Source organism: Peromyscus leucopus, chromosome X, assembly GCF_004664715.2.
Source record: "Peromyscus leucopus breed LL Stock chromosome X, UCI_PerLeu_2.1, whole genome shotgun sequence".
NCBI classification, from domain to species: domain Eukaryota; kingdom Metazoa; phylum Chordata; class Mammalia; order Rodentia; family Cricetidae; genus Peromyscus; species Peromyscus leucopus.
The window spans coordinates 68,249,401-68,274,060 of NC_051083.1; the positions used below are offsets into that span (position 1 = coordinate 68,249,401).

General features: G+C 36.4%; 2 protein-coding genes across 3 annotated transcripts; one reads left to right on the forward strand and one right to left on the reverse strand.

The window, feature by feature from the left end:
• Positions 1 to 11,916: 11,916 nt before the first annotated feature.
• On the reverse strand, positions 11,917 to 15,216 carry LOC114682176 (SH3 domain-binding glutamic acid-rich-like protein 3). Of its 2 annotated transcripts, none has more exons than XR_005089980.1 (3): positions 14,900 to 15,216; positions 12,435 to 12,602; positions 11,917 to 12,068 (listed from the first exon to the last, which is right to left on the reverse strand). XR_005089980.1 is itself a non-coding variant. In XM_028855989.2 (3 exons), exons 1-3 carry the CDS (start codon positions 14,994 to 14,996, stop codon positions 11,979 to 11,981), a joined length of 306 nt encoding a protein of 101 aa, XP_028711822.1. In that variant the 5' UTR covers positions 14,997 to 15,216; the 3' UTR covers positions 11,917 to 11,978. The 2 variants fall into 2 exon arrangements, 1 of the variants encoding a protein (XP_028711822.1); XM_028855989.2 differs by having other exon boundaries at positions 14,949 to 15,216.
• A 3,080-nt stretch (positions 15,217 to 18,296) lies between these two features.
• Positions 18,297 to 23,074, forward strand: LOC114682175 (TLR adapter interacting with SLC15A4 on the lysosome-like). The gene is made up of 2 exons (XM_028855988.2): positions 18,297 to 19,784; positions 20,701 to 23,074. The coding sequence occupies exon 2, from the start codon at positions 20,743 to 20,745 to the stop codon at positions 21,652 to 21,654; it is 912 nt and encodes a 303-aa protein (XP_028711821.1). The 5' UTR covers positions 18,297 to 19,784; positions 20,701 to 20,742; the 3' UTR covers positions 21,655 to 23,074.
• Positions 23,075 to 24,660: the final 1,586 nt, after the last annotated feature.

Consider the following 24,660-nt stretch of genomic DNA (forward strand, 5'->3'; position numbering starts at 1 on the left):
TATGGATATATGATACTGAGGAGGGGTAAGAAGTCACGTGGCAGAAAGTAGATTAATGTAAATGGATTAATTTAAGCTTCAAGAGCTAGTTGGAAACAAGCCTAAGCTAGGGCTAAGCCTTTAAAATTAATGAAAAGTCTCAGTGTCACTCTTCGAGTGGTCCAAAGAAAGACTTGCTGCATATTTTTGTATGTTTGTGTGTGTATGTGCTACATAGGTGCATGTGCCAGAGGAAGACAGAAGAGCAAGTCATATCTCTTGGAGCTGGAGTTTCGGGAGGTTTTTTGCTGCTGGGAACCAAATTCAGGTCCTTTGCAAATGCAGCAAAATCATCTATTTTGTCTGTCTGTCTGTCTTCCTACCTATCTATGCATAAACTTAACTTTTGAGCCATCTCTGAAGCCCTGCTATTCAGTATTTTAAACTTTTTGTGTCTCAGATATCACTGCTTTCTTCTAACTTAAAGGCTGATAGATTGATGCTTGAATCACACTATAAAAATTAAACCAATTAACTGTAGAGATGCATGGTTAGATGGTTACATTAGATAGGTGGGTAGGTAGGTAGAGCTAGCTAGCTACCTACCTACATAAATGATGTAATATACGTAGACATTTGTTACTGATTTATTTCTGATTGATTTAATTGTTAGCCTTAATACTGGATCATTATTTCAGGTATAGGCTACTGAAACATAGAACTGTTGTGTAAATAAGGTATGATTAATGAAATACATCAGATCTATTAATTTGTTTCTATTATAGTAGATTTGTTTTATATTGATATGTTATAGTACTGTCATTTTCCAGGACTGTTTTTATGATACACTCTAACTTTAGTGTGACATCTCCTTCACTGAAGGAAAACTGAACAAGTCACATCTGAACTATATAGCTAGTTACTCCCACCTACAATCTCTAAGGATATAAAGAAGCTGTAAATTAAATACAAACTATTTTCTACAACCCATTTGAGAAACCCAAACTTTACTGTGTTACAATCTCCAGTAAGGAGTCCATTTTATGTATCATGGCTTTAAATATATGTCTAAATAAACAGAATTTGTGAATATCTATCTATCTATCTATCTATCTATCTATCTATCTATCTATCTATCTATCTATCTATCATCTATCCATGCATCCATCCATCATCTATTTTGTCTGTCTTCCTACCTATCTATGCATTTGTATACATACATACACATCCTCCTACATGTATTTGGTTTGTAATTGATTTCTAACTTATTTTTATTGGCATATGCTCACTGTACACTGTAATGGGTTGCATAGAAGTATATTATGTATTTGATCATACTTGCTCTCTCCAACCCTCTCCCTTTACCCTCTTCCTCTTCCTGCTAGTTCCTTCCCTTCCCCAGTTTCACTTCTACTCTTCTACTTTCATGATGCATATCCCCTGAATAATTGTGTCTACACAAAATCCAGTGTTTCTGATGGAATTAAACAAATGTGTAATATTTGCCTTCCTGGGTCTCACTTATTTTACTGAGTGTGATCGTCTTCAATTGTACCCCTATTCCTGAAGATGACATTGCTTCATTATTTACTACTGACATTTTCTCTCTATATTCATCTGTTGATGGACATGTGACTAACTTTTATTGTGAACAGGGCTGCAAGTTAACACAGACATGCAATATCTCTGTGGTGTATTGACTTAGGGTGTTTCTTTGTAGGAAGAGGTTTTTTTTTTTAGTTTATTTTTAAATTATGTGTATTTGTGTGTATGTGCTTATGAATACAATACCCACAGAGCATGTATGTATGCAAGTATATGTAATGCTTAAATTAGGGTAAATATACATATGCACTAAATTATTTCTTTATGGCAAACACTTGAAAAATACTTTAAATACAGTATCTATATCGGAAGACACTGCTCTATGTAGTAGCATACCATGACATATTACTTTTGCCAAACTATGTTATATGAATTAGTCAACATCTCCCCATTCTGCCCTCCTCCAAGTCTCTAGTTCTGTTGTCTCAATTCCAGTTGTGCTAACTTTTTTTAACCATTGCATCTTTTGAAAAAGTATTTTTTGAGATTATAGCATAATAACAACATTTCCCTCTTCCTCAACTCTCTAGAAAATTTCCCTTGTACCCCTCCTTTCTCTTTTTCAAATTCATGGCCTCTTTTTCCATTAAGTATTACTGAATACTTATGTATAACCAACAGCTCTTTAACTGCATTTACAACCCACTCAACAAAAGGGAACTCATTCCTAGTACTAGAAACCTTGGCAATTACCCAGGGCTAGTGAGGTCATTGTTCTTGGAGGCGGATCTACAACCACTAGTTTATTAACCCAGAATAGTCCCTAACTACATTCTAAATATGTTAAACTTTATTAAGGTTTCATTTTTAATTTGTATGTGTGTGTGTGTGTGTGTGTGTGTGTGTGTGTGTGTGTGTGTGTGAGTGAGTTTGTTCACATGTGTCTCTGGAGGCCAGAGGCATTGATCTCCCTGGAGCTGAAGTTACAGGCCACTGTGAGCCACCTGATGTGTATACTGGAAACTGAAATCATGCCCTCAGCAGGAGCAGTATATTCACTTAAACATTGAGCCATCTCTCTAGTACCAATCTTTTAAAATTTTATATATATATAATGTGTATGAGAGAGACAGTGGGGGGGAGGAGAGAGAGAGAGAAAGAGAGAGAGAGAGAGAGAGAGAGAGAGAGAGAGAGAGAGAGAGAGAGAGAGAGAGAGAGAGAGAGACAGAACATGCTGTCATGCTGTCCTACGTGTGTGGAGGTCACAGATCAACCTGAAGGATTCTCTCCACTATGTGGGTCCTGGGAATTTCACTCATCAAATTGACCACATTTGTGTCTGTCCATCTTACATCCGCTGTTCCCCTGTTAGAATCCCTCCCTCTCAGGTTTTGTTGCTTTTCTGTTGCTATGATAAAGTAACATGGTCAAGGGCACTTGAAGAAAGAGTTTATTTGGGCTTCTAGTTCCAGAAGGTTATAATTCATAATGATGAGTCCATCATGGTAGATGATCACTGGGATCAGGAAGCTGAGAGATCACATCTTCAACCACTAACACAAGCAGAGAGCAAACTGCAGAGAGGTAAGCTTAGGAACTCTCAAAGCTCGCTCCCCATGATGTACTTCCTTCAGCAAGGAGACAGCACCTCACCAAGCGGCACCAGGAACTGGGGATGAAGTGTTCATGTACCCGAGCCTATGGTGAACAGTTTTTATTCAAACCTCCACATTCTACTCGCTGACCCCTAGGGGCTCATGGCCATACCACAAAGCAAAATGAATGTTAGTTCCACTTCAGTTATTCCCATACTCTTTCACAGTCTCAACACCGTTTGTCAGTCCTGTCTTCATTTAAGCTTCAGAGTTTTTTTTTAAGTGCTTTTACCTCATTGTTGAATTTAGTTTTTAAATACTGAATTGTCTTTGTCATTTCATCCAGTCATATATTTGTGTTTTCTTGTCCTTCACTCAGCTGATTCTTATCTCTTTAAGAACATTGTGCTGTTTTTGTCTTCTTTAATTTCCTTGAATTTTTGATGAAATTTATGACTGTTTTTTTTTTTTAAATTCTGTGTCTTAGGTTTATATAGGTAATTCTCATTGGAGAATATGGAGGCAGTGGGTTTGGGGAAAGGGGCATACTGTCTTGGTCTTTTGTATTTGTATTTTTGTGGTATGACTTGGGCATATGAACTTTGTTCATTGGTTGTACATCTATGTGACTTTCTAGCCTGTCTCTGATAAGTGGAAGTTTGGTTTGCTTTGTTTCAGATCAGATATGAAGAGTTGGTAGGGCAATCCTTCCGATACTTGGTGTTCATTTTTGATTGGAAGGCTAGGAGTGATTCCAGTTCAGTGGTAACCAAGAAAGTATGTGAATGAGACAAGTGGCTGGATCTGCCTGGGAGAGTAACAAGCTGAACTACCGGAACTATTCCTAAGAGTGTGAGGAGGGCACAGGTGAAGTGGAATCTTGAGCCCTCACCAGGCCAGCACACAGACTGTGCACCTGGAGCTAAACCTGGGGGGTTGGGCAGGGAACAGGTCAGTAAGGTTCTGGGAATTCACAAGGCTGGATGGGTGAGTGACTCAGGCTAAACCTGGGGTTTGACGGTTGGGGGTGGTGAGACTCCCCAGACTGTGTTGGAACACTGGCTGCACAACTGGGCCTAGGCCTGGAGTTTGGGGATGCTTCTGCAAGGTCAACGTTTTGGAATGATACATGTGGATATGATTGTGTCTCTGTGTTTGCCTCATGTCACAGTTTGCTTCCTTGTTGCTGTTATAAAACACTGAACAAAAGAAACTTGGGCAAAGGGAGGTTTTATTTTAACTTACAGGCATAGCCAATGATCAAGGAAAGCCAAGGCAGGAATCTGGGAACAGAAGCAGAGGCCAAGGAGGAATACAGGCTTGCCCAGCTACCTCTCTTATACAGCCAAGGTCCACCATAGGCTGGGTCCTGCCACATCAATCATTAATAAGAAAATGTCCCACAGTCAGGCCAGCCTAATGGGGGCAGTTCCTCAAGTGAGTTTCTGTCTTTCCTGATATGTCTTGATTTGTGTGAATTTGACAAAAAATAACCAACACAATGGCTTTTGCTGAAATTTTTGAGGTTTTCAGTATATACAATTGCATTTATCAGCATGACAAAATGACTTATTTTCCAATTAAGATACACTTCATTTCTTTCACTAAATTAATTTTTCTTGCTAGACATCTAGCACTGTGTTGAATAAAAGTGCTGAGAGCACACATCCATTTTTGCCGTGTTGCAGGTCTTATTTCAGTTTTTCCCATCTAGCACAATGTTAACCACATGGGAGCTTGTTATAAAAGACCTTGCTTATATTCCTTCTATACTTAATTTAACATTTTTATCATGGTAGGATGTTGATTTTATCAGCTGCTCTGTGTGTATGTGTTGGAATCATCAAAAGTTTAAAAATTTACTTTGTGCCAGGCAGTGCTGGTGCATGCCTTTAAGACCAGCACTCGGGAGGTAGTGGCAGGCAGATCTCTGTGAGTTCGAGGCCAGTCTAGTATACAGAGTGGGTTCCAGGACAGGCACCAAAACTACACAAAGAAGCCCTGTCTCGAACCTCTCCCCCCCTCAAAAAAAAACAAACTTACATTTTGTGTGTGTGTGTGTGTGTGTGTGTGTGTGTGTGTGTGTGTGTGTGTGTGAGAGAGAGAGAGAGAGAGAGAGAGAGAGAGAGAGAGAGAGAGAGAGAGAATGCACAGATGCTGCAGTATGTGCTATAGTGAGCAAGTTGAAGTCAGAAGACAACTTTTGGAAATTGGTTCTCATCTTTTGCCATGTAAATCCTGGGAATTGAACTCAAGTGCCTTTACCTGCTTAGTGATCTTGCAGGCCCAATCATATGATTTTGTCTTTTATTCTGTTAATGTACTGTATCATATTTACTGACTTATGTATGGCGAACAACCTTATCATCTCTCTGATAAATTTCTCTTGATCTTGGAGTTGTTAGATTGGATTTGGTATAATTTTGGTGAACATTTAATTTTTAAATTATTTTATGTGAATGGGTGTTTTGTCTGCATGTATGTCTGTGCAACAGATGAGTCCCTTCTGACCATGGAGGCAAGAAGGTGTCCAATTCTGGGAATTCCAGACCACTGTGAGTCACGAAATGTGCTGGGAATTGAAACGGGGTCCTTTGCAAGTACTTTTAACCACTGAGCCATCTCTTCAGTTCCTGTAAAATCTATGTTCATCAAGATATCAACATGTTTGCCGGGCGGTGGTGGCGCACGCCTTTAATCCCAGCACTCGGGAGGCAGAGCCAGGTGGATCTCTGTGAGTTCGAGGCCAGCCTGGGCTACCAAGTGAGTTCCAGGACAGGCGCAAAGCTACACAGAGAAACCCTGTCTCGAAAAACCAAAAAAAAAAAAAAAAAAAAAAGATATCAACATGTAATTTTTTTTCCTTTGTTGTATTCTTTCATGAATTTAGTTTCAGGATGATGTTGGCCTTGTTGAATGAATTTGGAAGATTTCTTCCCCTTCACTTTTTGTGAACAATTCAGAAATAGGTTATAATTGCAGTGTTGATCTGTTTAAGCTGTCTTTTGTTGTTATTTGTTACATTTCTGGATACTGAACCCAGGGCCTTGATAGTATGTGTTTTTCAGGGTTTTTTTTTTTTGAGAAACAGTAATGATTTTTATTTGAAATATGCCCACTCTTTTAAATGTAAGCATTGTTTGCTATATGCTTTCTTCTCAATGTTGTTTTTCCTGTATCCCAAACGATTTCATAAATTGATTTTCCAATTTCGCTTTACTATAGAGTTTTTAAAGTTTCCTTGTTGACTTTTTATTTGATCCATTGGTTGTTCAAAAGTAGACAGTTTGATTTACATGCATTTTTGTCATTTCCAGACTTTTCAAGCAATTTATTCCTAGCTTTATTTTTATTGCATAGAAGTTAGAAAGGGTACTTACAGGGCTTTTCAAAAAATATATTATGACTTATCTTGTAGTCTGTGACATTACCTATCTTAGATAATACAATTCACGTGGAAAAATGTGTATTTGGCAGTGATGAGAGGTGTGTGCAGTATATGTTAGGTACTTTTTGAGTATAGTTTAATTTCAGTTTGGTTGTTAGTTTAGTGTCTGGATGATCTTTCCATTGCTAAAAGTAGAACATTAAAGTCATATATTATTACCATATTGTAGTATATCCCTCCTTTAATGTTTATTAATATTTGCTTTATATATTCAGGTGATATGATATTGAGTTCACATGTATTAAGTATTATTTATTCTTGCTGACTTGCCTCACTTATTTTCCCATTTTCTGCTTTTCATTTAAAATCCATTTTATCTGATACTACTGTGACTAGTCCTGCTTTCTTTAAGATTTCAGTCCATGTATGTTTTTAGAGATGAGGTATATAATACATATATCTCGGTGAAGTCACTCTGTGCTTGTTAGAGAATTGAACAATGTACTTTAATGTGACTTCAATAGAGAAGTTATTGCTGAATCTATAATTCTAGTTTTATTTTTGTTTCTTTCTTGTGTTTCAATCTTCCTTTATAATTAATTTATTGACTCCAGTGTCATATTGATTGCTTATTTATCATTTTTGCTTTTTCTCTTCCCTCTGTGACCTCATCCATAACTCTAGCATTTTTATTACCTCCTCTCATCATTTTATGACCTTATACTTAGAGGATGTAATAGTTTCCTGTGACTTCAAAAACAAAGTACCACAAAATATGTAACTTAAGATAACAGACATGGCTTTCATAGTTCAGAAGGGCAGAAGTTTAAAGCAGTGTACCTCAGGAAGACCACAGGAAAAGGAGATTCTTTGCCCATTTTCAGCCTCTGTTGGTACAAGCAGTTAATTCAGTCTGCCACTTTATTCCTTCTCCTTTCCCTTCTGATTTGTCTTCCTCTTCCTCACTCTTACAAAGGTGTTTGGAAATCAGTGTTAGGATTCATTTAGTTCATTGCATTATCTTAAATAAAAAAATCCTGAATTACATCTATAAAGACCCTTTATCCAAATAAGTTAACCTTCCTAAGTTTCAGAGAATAGAATGTGTGTGTGTGTGTGTGTGTGTGTGTGTGTGTGTGTGTGTGTGCTTGTGCACATGTGCGTGTGCACACATATATGAGGGGTGTCACCTTTCAATATGTTACTGGAGAGTCTCTTCCCAGCAGATGGCTTTTAGGTTGTTGCATCTGAAAAACTAGTAGAATGTTTATACTACCCAGATTAAGTATCTTATGGATAGCTCCAGTGAATATTAAGCAAACTAGACTCCTCAGTTTTCTTAGTTTGTATCTGAAAGCTGTGAGAATAGATCTTCAGGAGAAAAAATTTATTTGCACATGGTATGCATATTTTCCTAAGGGAGAAACTGATTTTTTTTCACTGTGGCTGCTGTTGCTTTCTACTTACTGGTTACTGGGTTCACAGTTGTTTCCCACCATTCATTTATTGAACTTCAGAAAATCTTCCATATCTTCATGTTCACAGTTAAATAGTTTAGAGCCTCTCTGGGAGTGGCCCAATCTTACACGAGGAAAAAAACAAAAAACAAAAAAAAAACCCCCACAATGCTGGCCTGTAACCTGTAGTGATCCGAAAAACCAGAAAGCACAGTCTCTGTGTCAAATCATTCATGAGTCTGAACCAGTCTCTGTAGCAATCAGTCCCAGACTTTCAAGACTTCATGAGTAAGTGCCTACTTCCCTGACTGTTGTTCTTACTTGGAGAAAATCAGTTATCACATAGGATTGCCTACTTCTACTTAGCCTGCTTCCAGCATCTTAAAGCCAATAAATGTCAATTGGTGCAAAGCTGATCTTCCCTTTAGCTTACAAAATTTTCCATTCTTTCGCCTGCTTTTGAAAATCTCTGTAAAATACAAGTGAAAATGCCCAGCTCCTAACAAGTTCTGAATAATGAGGCTCTCGTTGTTCTCATTGGATGGCTTCATTTGGTTTCTCTGGAGGCATGGGAAACTTTGAAAGGTTGCCTTACTCTGAAGGAGGAATGGGGCTCTGTGAGGCTACCTTCAGCTTCATCCTCCTAGACGCACATGACAGAGTGCTGGGCTTCTCTAGAAAATCTTTTCAAATAAGATGAACCCTTCATTTCTGATCTCATTACCCCTAAAAGTAGCTAGTTTTCAAAATGTCTATTCCTCTCTCTTACTGGGAATTTTTGCCTAAAAGGAGGCTGAAACTAAAATGGAGATATGGCTCAGCGGTCAGGAGCACTTGCTACTCTTCATGATGACCGGGATTCAGATTCCAGCATCCATATGGCAGCTCACCACAACCTTTAACTACAATTCCAGGGGATCCAATGCCTTCTTGCCTCCAGAGCACTGAACATGCATGGTGGACAGGCACACATGCAGGCAAAACACCCATACACACATAAAATAAAATCTTTTTAAAAGTCTTAAACCATAGAACTTCTTTTTATGGAACCACACTTCTGATTCCCCTTGGTGCTTTCTTGTCTTCCTACCTTCTTTACTTAGGAAGAAGTTTCAAATCTGGATCATTCATTAGCTGTGTAGTCTTTTGCAAATTTCTATTTTGCAACTCATTTCACTCATACATAGACCGTGAATTGAGAGGGTTAGATGAATTTGTCATGCAAAGTACTTTAGAACAGGGCCCAGCACATAGTATTTAAGAAATGTTGACTATCAACTGATGTTGTCTTTTTTGGAACTAGCTTCTTTGTACTAGATAAAAGACACACCCTCACAGCAGACATTGTGATCTTTTAGCTTTTACAATCTTTCTATTTCTTCCTTCCCCAAAAAGTTCTCTGAGCTGTGGGTGTATGAGTTGTATTGTAGGTGTATTACCTGGGGCTGGGCACACGACAGTCAACTGTTTTCTGTACTTTGACTAGTTTTTATGGCTTTCTATAATGATCTCCATCTGCTGAGAAAAGAAACTTCTTTGATGATGAATGAGAGCTACATTTATCTGTGGGCTGAAGGAGAATATTTAGATTTTTTTGGGAATTACTGATTCTCACAAGGTCTCACCCCTAGATGAGGAACTAGAGGCAAGTGATGACTGCTGAGAAAGGAAGGATCAATCTTTCCTGGGGATGAACTCCCTAAGAGCTTATACAATCGCAAGTTGTCAACCCTAAAAACTTAGGCACACAAGTAACACTAAATGAACACAGCAGGCTGTATTTATATGTATTCACACAGGCAATAGGAATAATGATAATTTTTTTGTTTTTGTTTTTGAGACGGTTTCTCTGTGTAGATCTCACTCTGTAGACCAGGCTGGCCTCGAACTCACAAAGATCTGCCTGCCTCTGCCTCCCAAGTGCTGGGATTAAAGGCGTGCACCACCACTGCCTGGAGGCATAATGATATTTTAAAAAGAACTTTCCCAGGGAAAGCTATCAAGGCAGGCAGGACTCCTTGGCAATTACTGTCAGGGAAATCACTGTACCTTGTGAATTTGTTATTATTATTCAACAAAATTTGGCATTGTTGAAAGACATGATAAAGTGTTGGCTGATACTATTTTTAAGGGAGTCCACAGTAATAACTTGTTATTAGTGTTATGAGAGAAGTGGACATTAGATTATACCTGAATCACAAAGGAAGATGAAGCTACATTCTGTTAGGGAGACATCACCAAGACCAACATGAGGGACTTAAACCTGAAAGATCAATAATTCATTGTCAACAGATGACGTGAGGGTGTATGGACTGAAATGTAGGAAAATGGCAAGAAAATGCAATGCTGATGCATTTAGGAAGCTACAAAGAATGCAGTAGAGGTCTTGAGGGAAAGAGTAGCTGTAATTAAAAAGTAGGAGCAAAGTGATCCATAGTTGCCAGTTTCTGAGAAGGTGTACAGAATTTGCATTTTGACCTGTATTTCTCAGATGTTACTGTACTTGAGAATCATCAGGAGTGTCTCAATTAAATTTCTATGTCTTTACCCCAGCTTTGAAAATATAAGAAAGGGTTTAGGAATCTGACTATTTAGTAACACTCTAGATAATTGTGAGGAATTTGATTTTTCTCCATTATGTAATTTCAAACTCTGTTGTAGATTGTTAGACTTAAATAAACTTACCTTTAATAAAAACCCTTCTAAAGCCATTGTTGTTGGTCTTGGTTGTGCATTTAAAATATTACAATTTGGACCATGACATCATAGTTTTACAACTTTCAACATTCAGTCAAAATTGAAAGCACCAATCTAGCAATACTGTGATTGACAAATATTATGATGGTAGAAGTGGACAATAAGGAGTTGAGATATATTCCCAAGAGTATGGATTAAAATAATGAGGCTATGGAGGAAAGCAGTAGCTGAAGAAGCAGAGAATAACTGAAATGCTAAGACCAACGCATCTAGGGCTTGGTAGTTCATTTCGTATGGAGTCGACTCTATGGTTTCTGAGGTGAAGTTTGGGTAAATAAATTTGCCTGTCAACGAAAAGAAATGAGTGGATAAACAGATTGGAAGAAGTCCACCATTGTGTATCATGTAGGAAATAAGAGGTAATCTGAAATTATTTTCAGGTATTGGTTCCCATATTTTAATGTATGAAAAACCAGCTGAGAATGTTAAGAAAGGAAGTTATTCTTCTTCCTGTGTTTCTTTTGTATGAGGATTTAGGATGACACACAGTGTTTTTGTCTTTAATTTTATGGAAATTGACCATTATTGGTATGCAAGCCTGTGTTAAGTATAGTGACAAACATTTAAAAAATAAAGCAGAAAGCAAACTGAAAATTGCACTAGAAGTCTACTTAAGCCCATAGTCAGTTACTAGTGATTTTGTTTAAAGTTTCATGTTGATGGATGCTAGTACGTTTTTATAGTGTTCACAGCTGGACCTGAAGAGATGGTTTAGCAGTTAAGAATAGTTGCTAGTCTTTCAGAGGATTCAAGTTTGGTTCCCAGTACCCATGCTGGCCAGTTCCCAGCTGCCTGTAACTAATAGGGAATCTGACACCTTCTCTGGTTTCTGTAGGCATGCACATGTGTGTGTATGTTTGGGCACCGCCCTCTCCCAAACCCCCAACACAGAGAGCGAGAGACAGAGAGACAGAGAGAGAGACAGAGAGACAGAGAGAGACAGAGACAGAGACAGAGATGAGAGAGAGAGACACACAGAGAGAACAAAATCAAATCTTTAGAATGTTCAGTTTAAAATCATTTTAATGAAACATGCCTTTAATCCCAGCACTCGGGAGGCAGAGCCAGGTGGATCTCTGTGAGTTTGAGGCCAGCCTGGGCTACCTAGTGAGCTCCAGGAAAGGCACAAAGCTACACAAAGAAACCCTGTCTCGAAAAACCAAAAAAAAAAAAAAAAAAAAAAAAAGAATAGGAGTCCAGTATTTTGGTGGTACTTTAATGGAGTAGTTCTTTTACAGTTAAGAATACATGATAGATTTACCATTTATCAAAATTGTCCATTTTCTCCATCTTTAGGAACTTCAGAATTTCCTTGTTCTCTTTGGCATCATGGAAAGTCATAAAATCCTAAAAATAAAATTGTAGTTAATTAGTTCTGATTATTCTTAATTACAAATTAAATTCATGTGTTGTCTGCTAATTATTATGCCCAGACTTTTGCAAACTTCCATTAGCTAAGAAAGGTGAATAATTTCCCCAGAGTACCAGTTATTGCATATTATAATGAATGATAAAAAAATATACCTAATTATACCTCGCCAAGAAGTGACAATCTTTTTAGTATTAAATACCAATTGTCTTGTTGTTAGAAACACAATTAAGTTATTCTGTAGATAAGTAAGCCTGAGTTTCATACCTCATACATCAATTTCCACCGACATACATGACTTTATGTTATGAAATATAACCAATAAAACAATTATTCATTCTTACTCCACAATATTCTTGGCCATTGAATATCTGAGGTGGTGCAGCCTTAGGAGAGGCAACTTTAGTCCGCATTTCTTCCAGTACTTGGGAACTGACAGCTATATCTATTAACTCATACTTAACTTTATAAGTATCCAAAATCCTCATAACTTCGTCTTGTCTTTGTTTTACCTAGATAGTAAAAAAGAGATAGAATGTTATTAATCAATTTGCCCTAATGCTTTTACGTTTTGTTGTCTTGCCTATCCATTATGTCATGAAAAAGGAACAGCCATTATTGGTGGCAAGCTTGGGTTAAAAAACAATTATGCAATTTTGTTGTTAGATCATGTTTATAAATATGTTATATATATATAATATGTATAGTTTATTGGTCATATGTATTATGTTGCACACACATATATTGCACAATATGGAATTGAACAGGACCACAGATTTTTGTTTTTGAAAAGATGTGTGGCAAAATAAGAAAACTCACATATATATTGAAATGTTTGTACAATCAATACATTCTAAAAAATGAAAAAGATGACCATAGTGAGCAATTTACAGGCCAGCTTGGGTCACATAGTGAAACCTTGCTTTTAAAACAAACAACCTGTGTGTTTACATATCTGTATATAGAAGAAGGAAAACAATAGTCAGCAAATGGAAAGAAAAATTAAATGCCTCATAAAATTAAGATCTAAAAAAAGTGAAAGGATAAAAATGGCTAACTTGTGTTGTATGCTTGAATTGCCAAATTTGTATCCTACACTAACAGACTATTTCTCATACTTTACTTTCTTTTAAAATACACACTATGTCTAAAGTAAAATTGCAACTGCTGGTTGTTTTTAAATTTAATTTATAACCAAAAACTGAATAACCACAATATAAATATTAGGTAAGGCTGAGATTTCTGCGTTTTCATGTGGTATCTTGAGTAATGTTGTCAAATGGTACTTTGGATACCAGACTGTGAAAACCATTTGACAAGCTCCAACCCCAGCTTATTGAAGTGGGATTTCTGTAGATGTGCCTGTCAGTAAGCTTTTTGTTTGATGTTCAGAAGGTGTGGGTCAGTCATACTTCAAAAATGCTTGTCTGTATCCAAAGGACAGTAGAGAAATTTCTAAAATTCCAAAATTCAATGTTTCCACTTTCTTATTACTTCTTTAAATTGCAAAATATGTTGCATGGGAATTGAGTCATCTTCTTAGAGTATTTATCTTAACCTTTCCAAACGAACCCATTAAGAGAACAGTTGAATAGAGCAGTGATATTCTGTGCATGATTCACAGACTGGCAGCATCAGCATCACTTCCACCTCAAATCTACAGTATTAGAAATGCTGAGTACCAAGAATAATCCATTCTAGCATCCCTGCAGGATGATGGTTACACAACAGTTTGAGTGTCATATATCAGCAGTTTAGTGTATTGCATCTTTGGGGTTCTTATTTGAAATCATTGTCTTTTACATACTGTTATACCCAATAGTATATAAGTCACATGCTGTTTGTTGTTGTTCTTTTAAAACTAGTGAAATATCTCATAATTTACTTTCTTTAAAACTGCTTCTTGTTTTTGTGCAAAAACACTAATCTACTTGACCATGCTTTATACAAAAGCAATCTACTTTTCCTAGGCTGAGATCAAATCTCATTCCTCTCTTCAGATATAGTGTATGGAATGCAGCAAGGGTGTGATGAATGCTTGGCAACCATTTAGTGGTTGTTGTAAAAGTGAAAAATTTAAGAGCAAAAATTCTAATCCTTCAGTTTTTGTGTGAGCACAATACATGCTGGCTTTTGAAGACAATATGATAAAAGAATATTTAACATACTAACATTCATAATGATTACATTTTGCAATGACATTTTGAATATTTTGTGTTTAATACACTAAAATTAATCTCACTTTTTTCTCTTTTAAATGACTACTAGTAAATTTAAAGTTACATAAGTAGCTTTCATTATGTTTCTATTGGGCAGCGCTGTTCTATATTTCCTAAATATTGCTGAAAGTAATTCATCTAAACTTTAATTTGTGTAAGAAATGTGTGACATATGCAAAATATATCAACTTCTTAGAAATAAACAATTGACTCCTTTATGGGTTGCTTGGTTTTCTCTGGGAATTTTTGCTATACACTTATTGCCATTTTTTTCTCCCATCCTAAATGGAGTTCAATTATTTCTTGCACACTTGAAATATTGACAAAATTAATGGGTTCCTTAAGGTAGTTGAGTTCCAGATACCAGAAACTTTCCATATCAGTCAATTCTTAGAGCACAGTCTGAATAAGAGAGTTAACCAGCCTTTTGGTAGGTCCTTGCATGTCCCACCTCCATTCACCATGGTAAAATAAAAAAATAAAATAAAATAAAAAAATAAAATAAAATAAAATAAAATAAAAGTTAAAAAGGCAGAAAGGCTATGATACTCTTAGTAAAATCTTGAAGTCCCCAACTACAGTGTTTTTACCTTAATCTGCTCCTGTTTCTTCCCTCCAGCTGAGGCCTTTCCTACTCACCTCCCTAGAGCATGATACGCTGGTATAATAAATTTTAATGTTACTCATGGTTTCCAATGTGCGATTGATCTTCAAAAGTAGTGAGCGAACGAACCCTTGGCTGGTAAGTTGAGGTCAGCTCCCTTTCTGGTTACCGCTTTCCTGAAGACTGAACACAGAGCTTGGCTGAGTCTTGCTTTCTTTGTGAGGGTTGCTAAGGGCCTGCACTCAGGCTTGGCTAAGGAGCAATATGCCCCTTGTGGCGCAGGCTGGTGCCCATTCTTAGAAAAGCTGGTGCCTAGTGACTAGAGATCAGAAAAGCCCCACCCACTTGCTCTGAAGGGAGGGGAGGCGAGGTTGTGCTCCCTAGAGTAATAAGAACTAGCTAACACCTCTTTTCTCAGCCCATCTGCTCCATCCCAGAAAAAACAATTGCACTCGACGGGGTTTCTTTCTCTGTTTAGGAAGGGAGGCCTGCTGCTTTCTTGCTGGCCACCACTGCTTCCTCTGGGACAGAGACAAGGGAGGAAAATCATTAAAATACAGTGTGGCATGTGAAGCAAAGAGACAAAGTCGTGTTGCCTTAGTTTATAAGGACGGTACAAACAGACCCAGGGAAGACAAGACCAACATAGAAACATTGCCCCCATTTTAATCACAGAAAAGTTCTCTTTTCCTTTTCCCCACCCAGCTCCCATGTTGAAATGTGCTTTGCAGGCTTGCCCTTTGTGTCATGAGGCCAACCCTTCAATTTGTGCAACAGTCCCTACCCCTCTTAGTACTTCCTCTTCTCCCCCACCCCTTCTGTTCCCGGTGTAAAATGTCTGCTTCCTCTTCGAAATAACCATAGTTCATTTTTTTCACTGTATATTGCCTAGTTATATTTTTTTTTTAGATTTCTAAAAATTATTTTTTAATTATATATCCGTGCCTGTGTGAAGGTGTGTGCACATGAGTGCAGCCCTGAGAGGCCCGTAGTTACAGGGAACCACTTGGAAGAGACCTGACACTGATGTTGGGGATTGAACTCTGGTCCTCTTGAAGACTAATACACACTTTTAAACAGCCGTCTCTCCAGCCCGTAGCTTTATTTATTTATTGTTTTGATTGTGGAAGATTCTGATAACATTTGTAACTTAAGGAGTTTGCCAAAAGTGGATATATAATGGGAGTGAAGGTCTTAAGTGTGCTATTTTTTCTATAAGACAATATTGTGTTACGTGGCTCTATCCACTAATAAGAATGAATTTGTGGCCGAAGATGCAGCTCGTTTGGTAGAGTGCTTCTGAGGTCCTGGGTCCATGCCTAGCACCATATATAGCAGGGGTAGTGGCACATATTTGTAACGCCAGCTCTCAGAAGGAGATGGAAGCAGGAAGACCAGAAGAAGTTCGAGAACATACTTAGATGGGCAGAGAGTTTCAGCCAGCCTGGATACATATCATGAGACTTAGTGGTGAAGGAGGAAGAGGTCGGTGAGATTGGAGCAAATGAGTTTGTTAAAATTTCATCTTTGTTGAAGTGAGGATGGTGGTACCTATCCAACAATTTCATTTTAGAGATCAAATGAATTGAACATGTGCAATTTGTTGGCTTCATTGTAGTATTACTATTGATGGGCGCTAGATTCTGCATACTGCTAGAGATCACATCAATGGATAAGACAAAGTATTTGTTTTCAAGGAATCAAGTGAGAATCCATAAAATGAGATAAATACAATGCAGATCAAATCAAACCATATTATGGGGGTCAAGGCAAGCATCCTGGAATAACAGAACTTAACAGACTTGAGGCATGTATACTGCTGGGAAAATACGATAATAAAACATTTTAAGGTGGAAGGAACAGTCATGAATGCTGTGTTTGAGATAGCATCTTGAAAAGCCAGAAATGCACAGGCTGTAAATGTGTTTACCAAAGATATTCACCAGAGATGAAAACAGAGAGTAAAAGTGAGGATTTGTTGAAATAGACTGCAAAGACACGGCTGATGATTTCACAGAGAAGACATCACAAGGCTTCAGAGTACGTGGGAGTCTCACAGCAATTGAGAGGGAAGTTTTTGGTCATATCTCACGGGCCGTTAGTACATTCTGTACATAGGTGGCTATCTTCCTGTTTTATTAGTAGCAAATTTTACAGAGTAACTTACCTTTCTTGAAACTGGTCCTTTTGGTTCAGTTACCACTGGTCAGTGAGAGTTAGGCTCCAAATGCTTACAGAAGACACCACTGATATTAGGCTCCAAGTAGATGGCAGGCTTGTTAAATGGGATCATTTCTGGTTCTTTGTCTCTGTAATTAAGTAATCTGGTTACTTTAGATTTAGGAGTACATAGAGAAATTAGAAGATGGAAACTGGGTTGAACAGTGGAAATTGAGTTTGGTTTCATGTTGGATTTTGATTTTTAATACTTTTGAGGCTTTTTATTATTGTATAAAATTGCAGATAATTATACCTTGAAGATTTGCTATGATGCTTAAATGAAAAACTTGCCTAAGATTATTTTACTTTGAGACAAACAATTGTAAATATATATATATATATATATTCGTATTAATCATTGAGTAAGCAGAAGACTTTGATGACTTTAGGTTTATATAAAAGTTTGATCAACTAGTATGCTAAATGTTATGGGGGACAAGATTAGAATCAGCTATTAATCCAAGTATGGAAAGGTAATGTTAGGTTTGAAAGGCAGACATTTTAAGGACAGGGCATTAATAGAACTTGTGCCTGTGAGATGTAGGGATGAAGGGAAGAAACTAGATGGAATATAACCAAAATGATGGAATATAAAGAGGGATTCAAAATTTCTAGTTTCTTTTTAAATAGTCTTCTGTGGTGGCTTTGATGGAATATATCTTCTAAGTTCTTCATTCTTCCATTATTATTTCTAGTGTGAGCTATTGACATGTCTCCTCACTTCACTGGGCTCTTATAATGCAGTACTTCTCACGGGAGGATAACTTTGACAACCTAAAAGGAGTTTATTGGTATGACATACTAAATGAGATCTGTCTTTAGGTTGTTTTTGATTCATTTAAAGTTATTAAATATAATAAAAAAGATATATTACTAATTCAAGCCCCAAATATAATGTATATTAAAAGTGTACTTGTCAATCTTCTTTGGAAGTTTTTATGTGCTACTAAAAGACATTCAAAAATGGGTGTGACCTTTGTAAGCTTTGTAAGCTTTATTCTAAAGATGATAGAAAAGTCTTTTATCTATGTGAAGTATTTTGTCTTTCAGTATCCCAGTACAACATACACAGTAATTACACACATATTCAACTCATATAGAAATATAGAAAGTAAGTTGTAAAATTATCAATTTACCTGTTTCCTGTCACTTTCTCTTCATAGGAAACTACTATAAACAATTTGATTTGTATCATTTTTTTCACTAGCATGTTGACATATATTAAGGCAATGAAAAGCACAAAACTAGTTCAGCAATGAAATTAAGCATAGAAGTTTGATTTCTAAGCTACTTGAATTCAAACCCAAACTACTCTTTACACTTCTCTGAAACTGAACATGTTCCCTAACTTCTTTCTGTGTTTCATTTTCCTCATAAGGAAAAACAATATTTGTTTCCTGAAATTTTATGAAGATTAAATTGGTATGTGTGGAATATTCTGAATAGTGTTTGACATATTATACACACAATTCATGGTGGAGTCAAACTGTGTCTATTTCCCTGTAGTGCACATACTTTACATACTGAAAATCTTAGTTCTATTACTTACTAGTTTTGTGACTGTCAACAAATACATAACCCTTTTCTCTGCCTTTTCCTCTGTAAAATGGACAATAATGTGTTTCTTAAATTAATAATCTATATGACAATTTAGAATGATTGCCATGTAGCCAAGTGTGTTGACACATGTCTACAATCCCAGCTCCTGAGAGACAGAGGCAAGAGAATGGTCACAAGTTTAAGACCAGTCTGTTCTCCATAGCATATTCTAGGTCAGCCAGTGCTACCTGTTGGAAACAATAAAATCAAACAAAGAAACAATCAATTTAGTATCAAAAATCATTAGAAATGCTCCATTTCCTCAGAGACCATCGTGGAAGAGGGTGTGGAAAGATTGTAACATCCAGAGGTTAGGAAGGAGCAGAGGAAAACAGTGTCTTCAGGACAGAACCTGGCCAGCGCACCCATGGACTCACAGCAGCTGTGGTTACCTGTATAAGATCAAGAAAGTCACCATTCTAACATAAAGGGCAGAGTGGCTCATGACTCCCTCCTCCAACCATAACTGAAGGTCTATCAACAGTTGGTGGCTTCTGAGGGGGAGGGAGAGACAGTTTTTTAAAGGGTGTAACCCCTGAAAGAATTAATAAAAGTATTTTTTAAAGAAATGCTTAATTTAGTATTTCATGTCATTGGTGTATCACAATTTGTTGATTCATTTTCTTTTTGATGCTCCTTTGCTTTATTTCAAATTGTTTTTATGAAAGATGCTGAGACTGTCCACTCTTGTCCTACTTAAAAGTGAAAATAACTTTGTTTCTGTCTTAACATACATGAAGAACTGTTGCTGTTAATATTTTCCCACTCTCTGTCATTGGAAACTTGAATAAACACTTTCAGATCCTCTTTTGGTACATGGTCATTACCATGCCATACATGTGACCAACCCACATAATTTTCCTATTAGGGTTTCAGTCCTTGGGTATGAATGGAAAGCAGAACCAATTTACGTGACTAAAGCTGTCGTCCTCCGTTGTAAGATGTAAGCAGACACTGAGACGTGAACCAGAGAGAAAAGACTTTTTCTCAGCTTGAACTGTTGGCATCTCAGAAGACCAAATCCTTAGGTATCCTGATACTTGGAGAACATCGTAAGTCCAAACTCTTGCTTTGTTTGATTTCTGTTGTTTCATTTTCTTCTCAAATTCTTTCAAACATTAACATAAATGGATTTCCTGGAAACATGTATTATATATACTATAGACTTGTGAAATGAAAGCTCTGTTTTGAATAAAGGTGAATGATAGTTTTCATTCTTCTATAGTTTGCTTTTATTTTGGTATGCAAGAGGCAGGTTTTGCCATTTAGCCGAGGCTGACCTTGAATTATTATACTATTGCTTCAGCTTGCTGTTTGCTGGGATTACAGGTGTGAACCAACATGCCTAACTTTTTACACAGGAGTTTATAGGGAAATTTTAAACTTTTAAAATTGCATTAATTGGTAGTGTAAAAGAATGAAATAAGTGAATAAGGAAGAAAGATTTGAGTCCAAAAGAATAAAAAGAAAAACTTAAAAAGAAATGGAAAGAAAAAACAGTAGTAAATTTGAGATACCTACATTAATGAGAAAAGAGATAGCTATGTTTATAATTTAGTTCAGAAAATTTTCATAAGTTAAGTGTTTTAAGTGGAATTTTGGGCAGTAAAAGGCTAGGCATTTGTTAATTTCTAACTAAATATTAAAAGACAGCTGGATATAGACAGTTATACATATCCCAGAGTTTGCGTTTTTTAAATACTTGTATGAGTGCTATGTAATATCTTCACAATAGCCCCATGAAAAGGTGGGGGAGGGTAATATTATCATTTAACTGGTGAGTAAATTGAGAGCCAGAAATAAGTAAATTCCCAATTGTTAAACAGTAGTAAAAAGGAATCAACATATTTCGAGTCTTATTCTCTGTTCTTTAAGCAACAGTTCTTCCCTAAAACATGGTTCATCTAAGAGAAAATTCTTATTTGACTTTTAATGTGAATTGCCTTAATTAGTTCTTTTATATTGTAGGGATATATCCACTCATATTTTTAGAAGAACTTGCCTAAGAAAATGCTTGGAGAAGCCTTCCTAACAGAATTCCTTTACAAAGAAGAGAAACATGCAAAATTTCATAAGCCACTAAGATGTAAGAAGACATCAAATGATGAAAAGGAAAATTGGGAAAGTAAAATTTTAAATATACAGGACAATCCACCTCCTCCTCTTAAGATGGGAAATCAAGAGAAAGTTATAGAAGGAAGTCTAACTGAAGAAGATGATAATACATCTCAAATGAAATCTGTGGATGAGCTACCTGTTGCAAAATTCAAAAGTACATTTCTTCCAGGAAATGTATCCATTGCATTGCCCATTCCAAAGAGGGGACATGATGACACACAGCTGGATTTATATCGGTCTTGGTCATGTACAAGTATTTGCCAGAATTATCCTGACCTACAGATAGGAGGTGACCACGTTAGAAACATGTATGATTCTGGCTGCTTTGTGGAACACGCCCACGACGATGTTTGTAATGGTCCTCTTTTACTTTCAGTGGATATATCAATGGGCCACTCTCCTAAAACTGAGCCTCTAGAGAATACATCCACTTCAAAATTATTAAATGGGGATGAGATTCGAGAAAAAAGTATGCTATTACATAAGCAACCCCTCTCTAATTCTATGCTTAATAGTTACATGGAAAAAAAGGTAGATGAACTCTACAAACAGTTTTTGGAAGAAAATCTTACCAGGTGCCTCTCTATAACCAACCTCATGGCCTCTAATATACTGATGAATAATGTTAATCAAATTAGCCTTCAAATCTCTCAAGAGCAGAACATAGAGGCCTCCAAAGCCCGAGAAGCACTCCTCCACTCTTTAGCACTCTATAATCTTCGTAATGCTTCCCATCGAAATAGTACTGAATTAAGCACACCTAACTTACAAATATCAAACCAGACTAGTCGGGAACTTGTGTGACATCTGTAGTAGGAATCAACTAAATATTGACTGAATCAAATAAGAGAACAAAATAACCACTGTATTCTTTTGTTTTTTATGCTTCATTGAGTTTCCATTGTGGTGGTGTTACTTTTTGGAGAAATGATTTTTATCTTTGTACATCTGAATTCTTGTAGGAGATAAGTACAACTAAGAATTATGACCATTTATGTTTTCTTTCTGTTTTGACTCCTTTAGTAGTTAGCACATTCAGGATGGTACGCTCTGTATGTACATATTGTCACTAAGCTTTGTTTACCACAAAAGTGGTATGAGGAGTCCATAATTGTAAGCTACTTAAGAGACCATAGCAGCTGTATCAGAAATGTTTAGAGGCATATGACCAGTGTTTAGATAACCTCCCACTTATATGTGGTATATAAGATCACTTACAAGACAAGGAGAATAGCCTGGGGGATTTTGTTTTGTACATTATGTATACCATAATCATATGTAAATTGAGAGAACCTATAGAAAGAAAAATACAACTTGGCTGGCATTGGTCAGAAAGGTAGAGGAAAGATTAAAGAAAAATGAAGAATCGGTTAGTTCCATTTGAATTAAACTTGATATTTTGAACTCTCCTGACAGAAGGACTAACTGGTAAAGCACTGCTCTATGCCTGGTTGTTTTGAAGGCTGGGAGGAAGGAAGGCACCTAAGTTGAGTGACTAAAGTGTATAGAAAAGCACTATCTACTTCTGAGATTCTCCTGGCAATGGTTTACACTATTCAGATTCTCTACAATCATGATCTTGACTTGAAATGAAAGAAAATGTGTAAAATTTGAAATTTAAACCAAATTAATACAATACACCTTATGTAATGTTGTGTTTTATTGCCAAATTGGAAACAAGATCTCAGGGCTAACAGTTCACATTTCTCCTATGAATAGTGAAATGATCATTTTACACTATTGCTTGTAAAATACAGTGCTATGGATTTCTGTTATTAAAGTTTTTTGAATGTGTTATATATTAATGTTTTGTGTATTAATAATCCTCTCTGAATAAGTAATTGTTTTTTATTTGATTCTATAGAATGAACCAATTCAATGTCTTCATAGCTTGTTACTTTTAATAACATTTTCTTCATTTTTGCAGCTTCAACTTTTATGATGAAATAGTAATGGTGTAAAATATCTTGCTTTTCTCTTCATCACTTCTATTCATATCATCATCTGCCATATTTTTTCCAATCAATTTCAGTCACTCAGATGTTTGATTCTGAAAGACAATGAGCAAAGGTTTTGGAAAAACTGATTTACTGTCTTTCAGAGACTGAATACTGCATTTTCTGTCTATTTGATTTTAACATTTCAATACAGATCACCCATATGAAACTACATTGGTTTTAAAGTTTGTAATTTTGAAAATTGAATAAAATGTATTTAGACAACATTGATGTTGTGGATAATTTTCTTAGGTACAGTAATATGTAGTAATATTTCATTTATGTAATAGGTATATCCATAGTGTTACGATTTTATAGTACTATATAAAACAAGAATGTTTAGCTAGTATCAAATTTAGAACTACATTTATAGCTTCAGATTTAAAATTTTGCCTTTCCTATGCATATTTTCCCACTTCATTAAAATACCTATTATATGTCGATACTCACATGATTAAAATGACCTAAAGTAATGCAATAATTAAATAAATAAAGATGATGTATCTGGACTATTGCTGTTCTATTCAGGAAGTTGTCTTCTGTTCCAATGCATTCAAGGCTATTCCCCACTTTCTTTTCTATCAGGTTCAGTGTATCTAGTTTTATGTTAAGGTCTTTGATCCACTTGAACTTGAGTATTGTGCAGGGTGATAGATATGGATCTATTTGCATTCTTCTACATGCCAACATCAAGTTATGCCAGCACCATCTGTTGAAGATGCTTTCTTTTCTCCATTGTATAATTTTGGCTTCTTTGTAAAAAATTAGGTGTCTTTAGGTGTGTGGATTTGTGTCTGGGTCTTCAATTTGATTCCATTAATCCACCTGATTCTTTTTATGTCAATACAATGCAGTTTGTTGTAGTAGAGTTTGAAATCTGGGATTGTGACACCTCTCGAAGTTCTTTTATTGTTCAAGATAGTTATAGCTAGCTTGAGTTTTTTTGCTTTTCTATATGCAGTTGAGTATTGTTCTTTCAAGGTCTGTAAAGAATTGTGTTGGGATTTTAATGGGGGATTGCTTTGAATTTGTAGATTGCTTTTGGTAAGATGGCTGTTTTTACTGTGTTAATTCTACTGATTCATGAGCATGGGAGATCTTTCCATCTTCAGATAACTTGCCCAGCTTTAATACAAGGCAAAGTGCTTAGTCTTACTATAACTTGATATGCTGTGTTTTGTCAACATCCATGGGAGGCCTGCCAGTATATTAATAGAAATGGGGGAAGAGTGGATTGGGGGAGGCAGAAAGGAGGTGTTGTGGAGGGACTGAGAAAAGAGGGGGGAGGGGAAACTTCAGTTAGACTATAAAATAAATAAATGAATAAATGAAAAGTTATGGCTAGAAAAGTCCTAGGATTTAGGCCTTTGTGATTTTTCACTATGCCCATAGATTAGTTAGTACATCTCTCAAACCTCATCAGCTAAGGTGTTTTAGTTTTTCTATTTTTTGTAGTAGTAGAAGATTGCCATTGAGGTGCACACTTGTTCAATGTTCATAAAATAGGTGACCAGAGAGACCTCAGCCTTAGATGGGACATTTATATTACATGACCCCCCCTCTCTAAGTCTCTGGGGTCATTTAGAAAGGATATAAGAATCAAGACTGGTAGATGACTGCAAGGAAATAATGTTTTCCCTACAAAATAGTATAGTTTCATGTATGAACTCATAGAGGTTGTGACTGCATACACAAGATCTTTGCATACTCAAGCCATACAAAATCCTAGCAAAGAGAAGGGAGGTCAATATGAAACCCACCCTTACTTGAGGAGGTATTGGTAATTGTTAGCTGTCAGTATAGGGAATTAGCT

Excerpts from the sequence above, each read along its gene's own strand:
- LOC114682176 (XM_028855989.2), bottom strand. The coding sequence starts at position 14,996 with ATGAGTAACATTAAAATTTATTATACCAGCGTATCATGCTCTAGGGAG. Across the intron at positions 12,603-14,948 it reads GCGTATCATGCTCTAGGGAG|GTAAAACAAAGACAAGACGA; the intron begins GTGAGTAGGAAA and ends TTTACTATCTAG. Across the intron at positions 12,069-12,434 it reads ATGGCCAAGAATATTGTGGA|GATTTTATGACTTTCCATGA; the intron begins GTAAGAATGAAT and ends TTTTATTTTTAG.
- LOC114682175 (XM_028855988.2), top strand. The coding sequence starts at position 20,743 with ATGCTTGGAGAAGCCTTCCTAACAGAATTCCTTTACAAAGAAGAGAAA.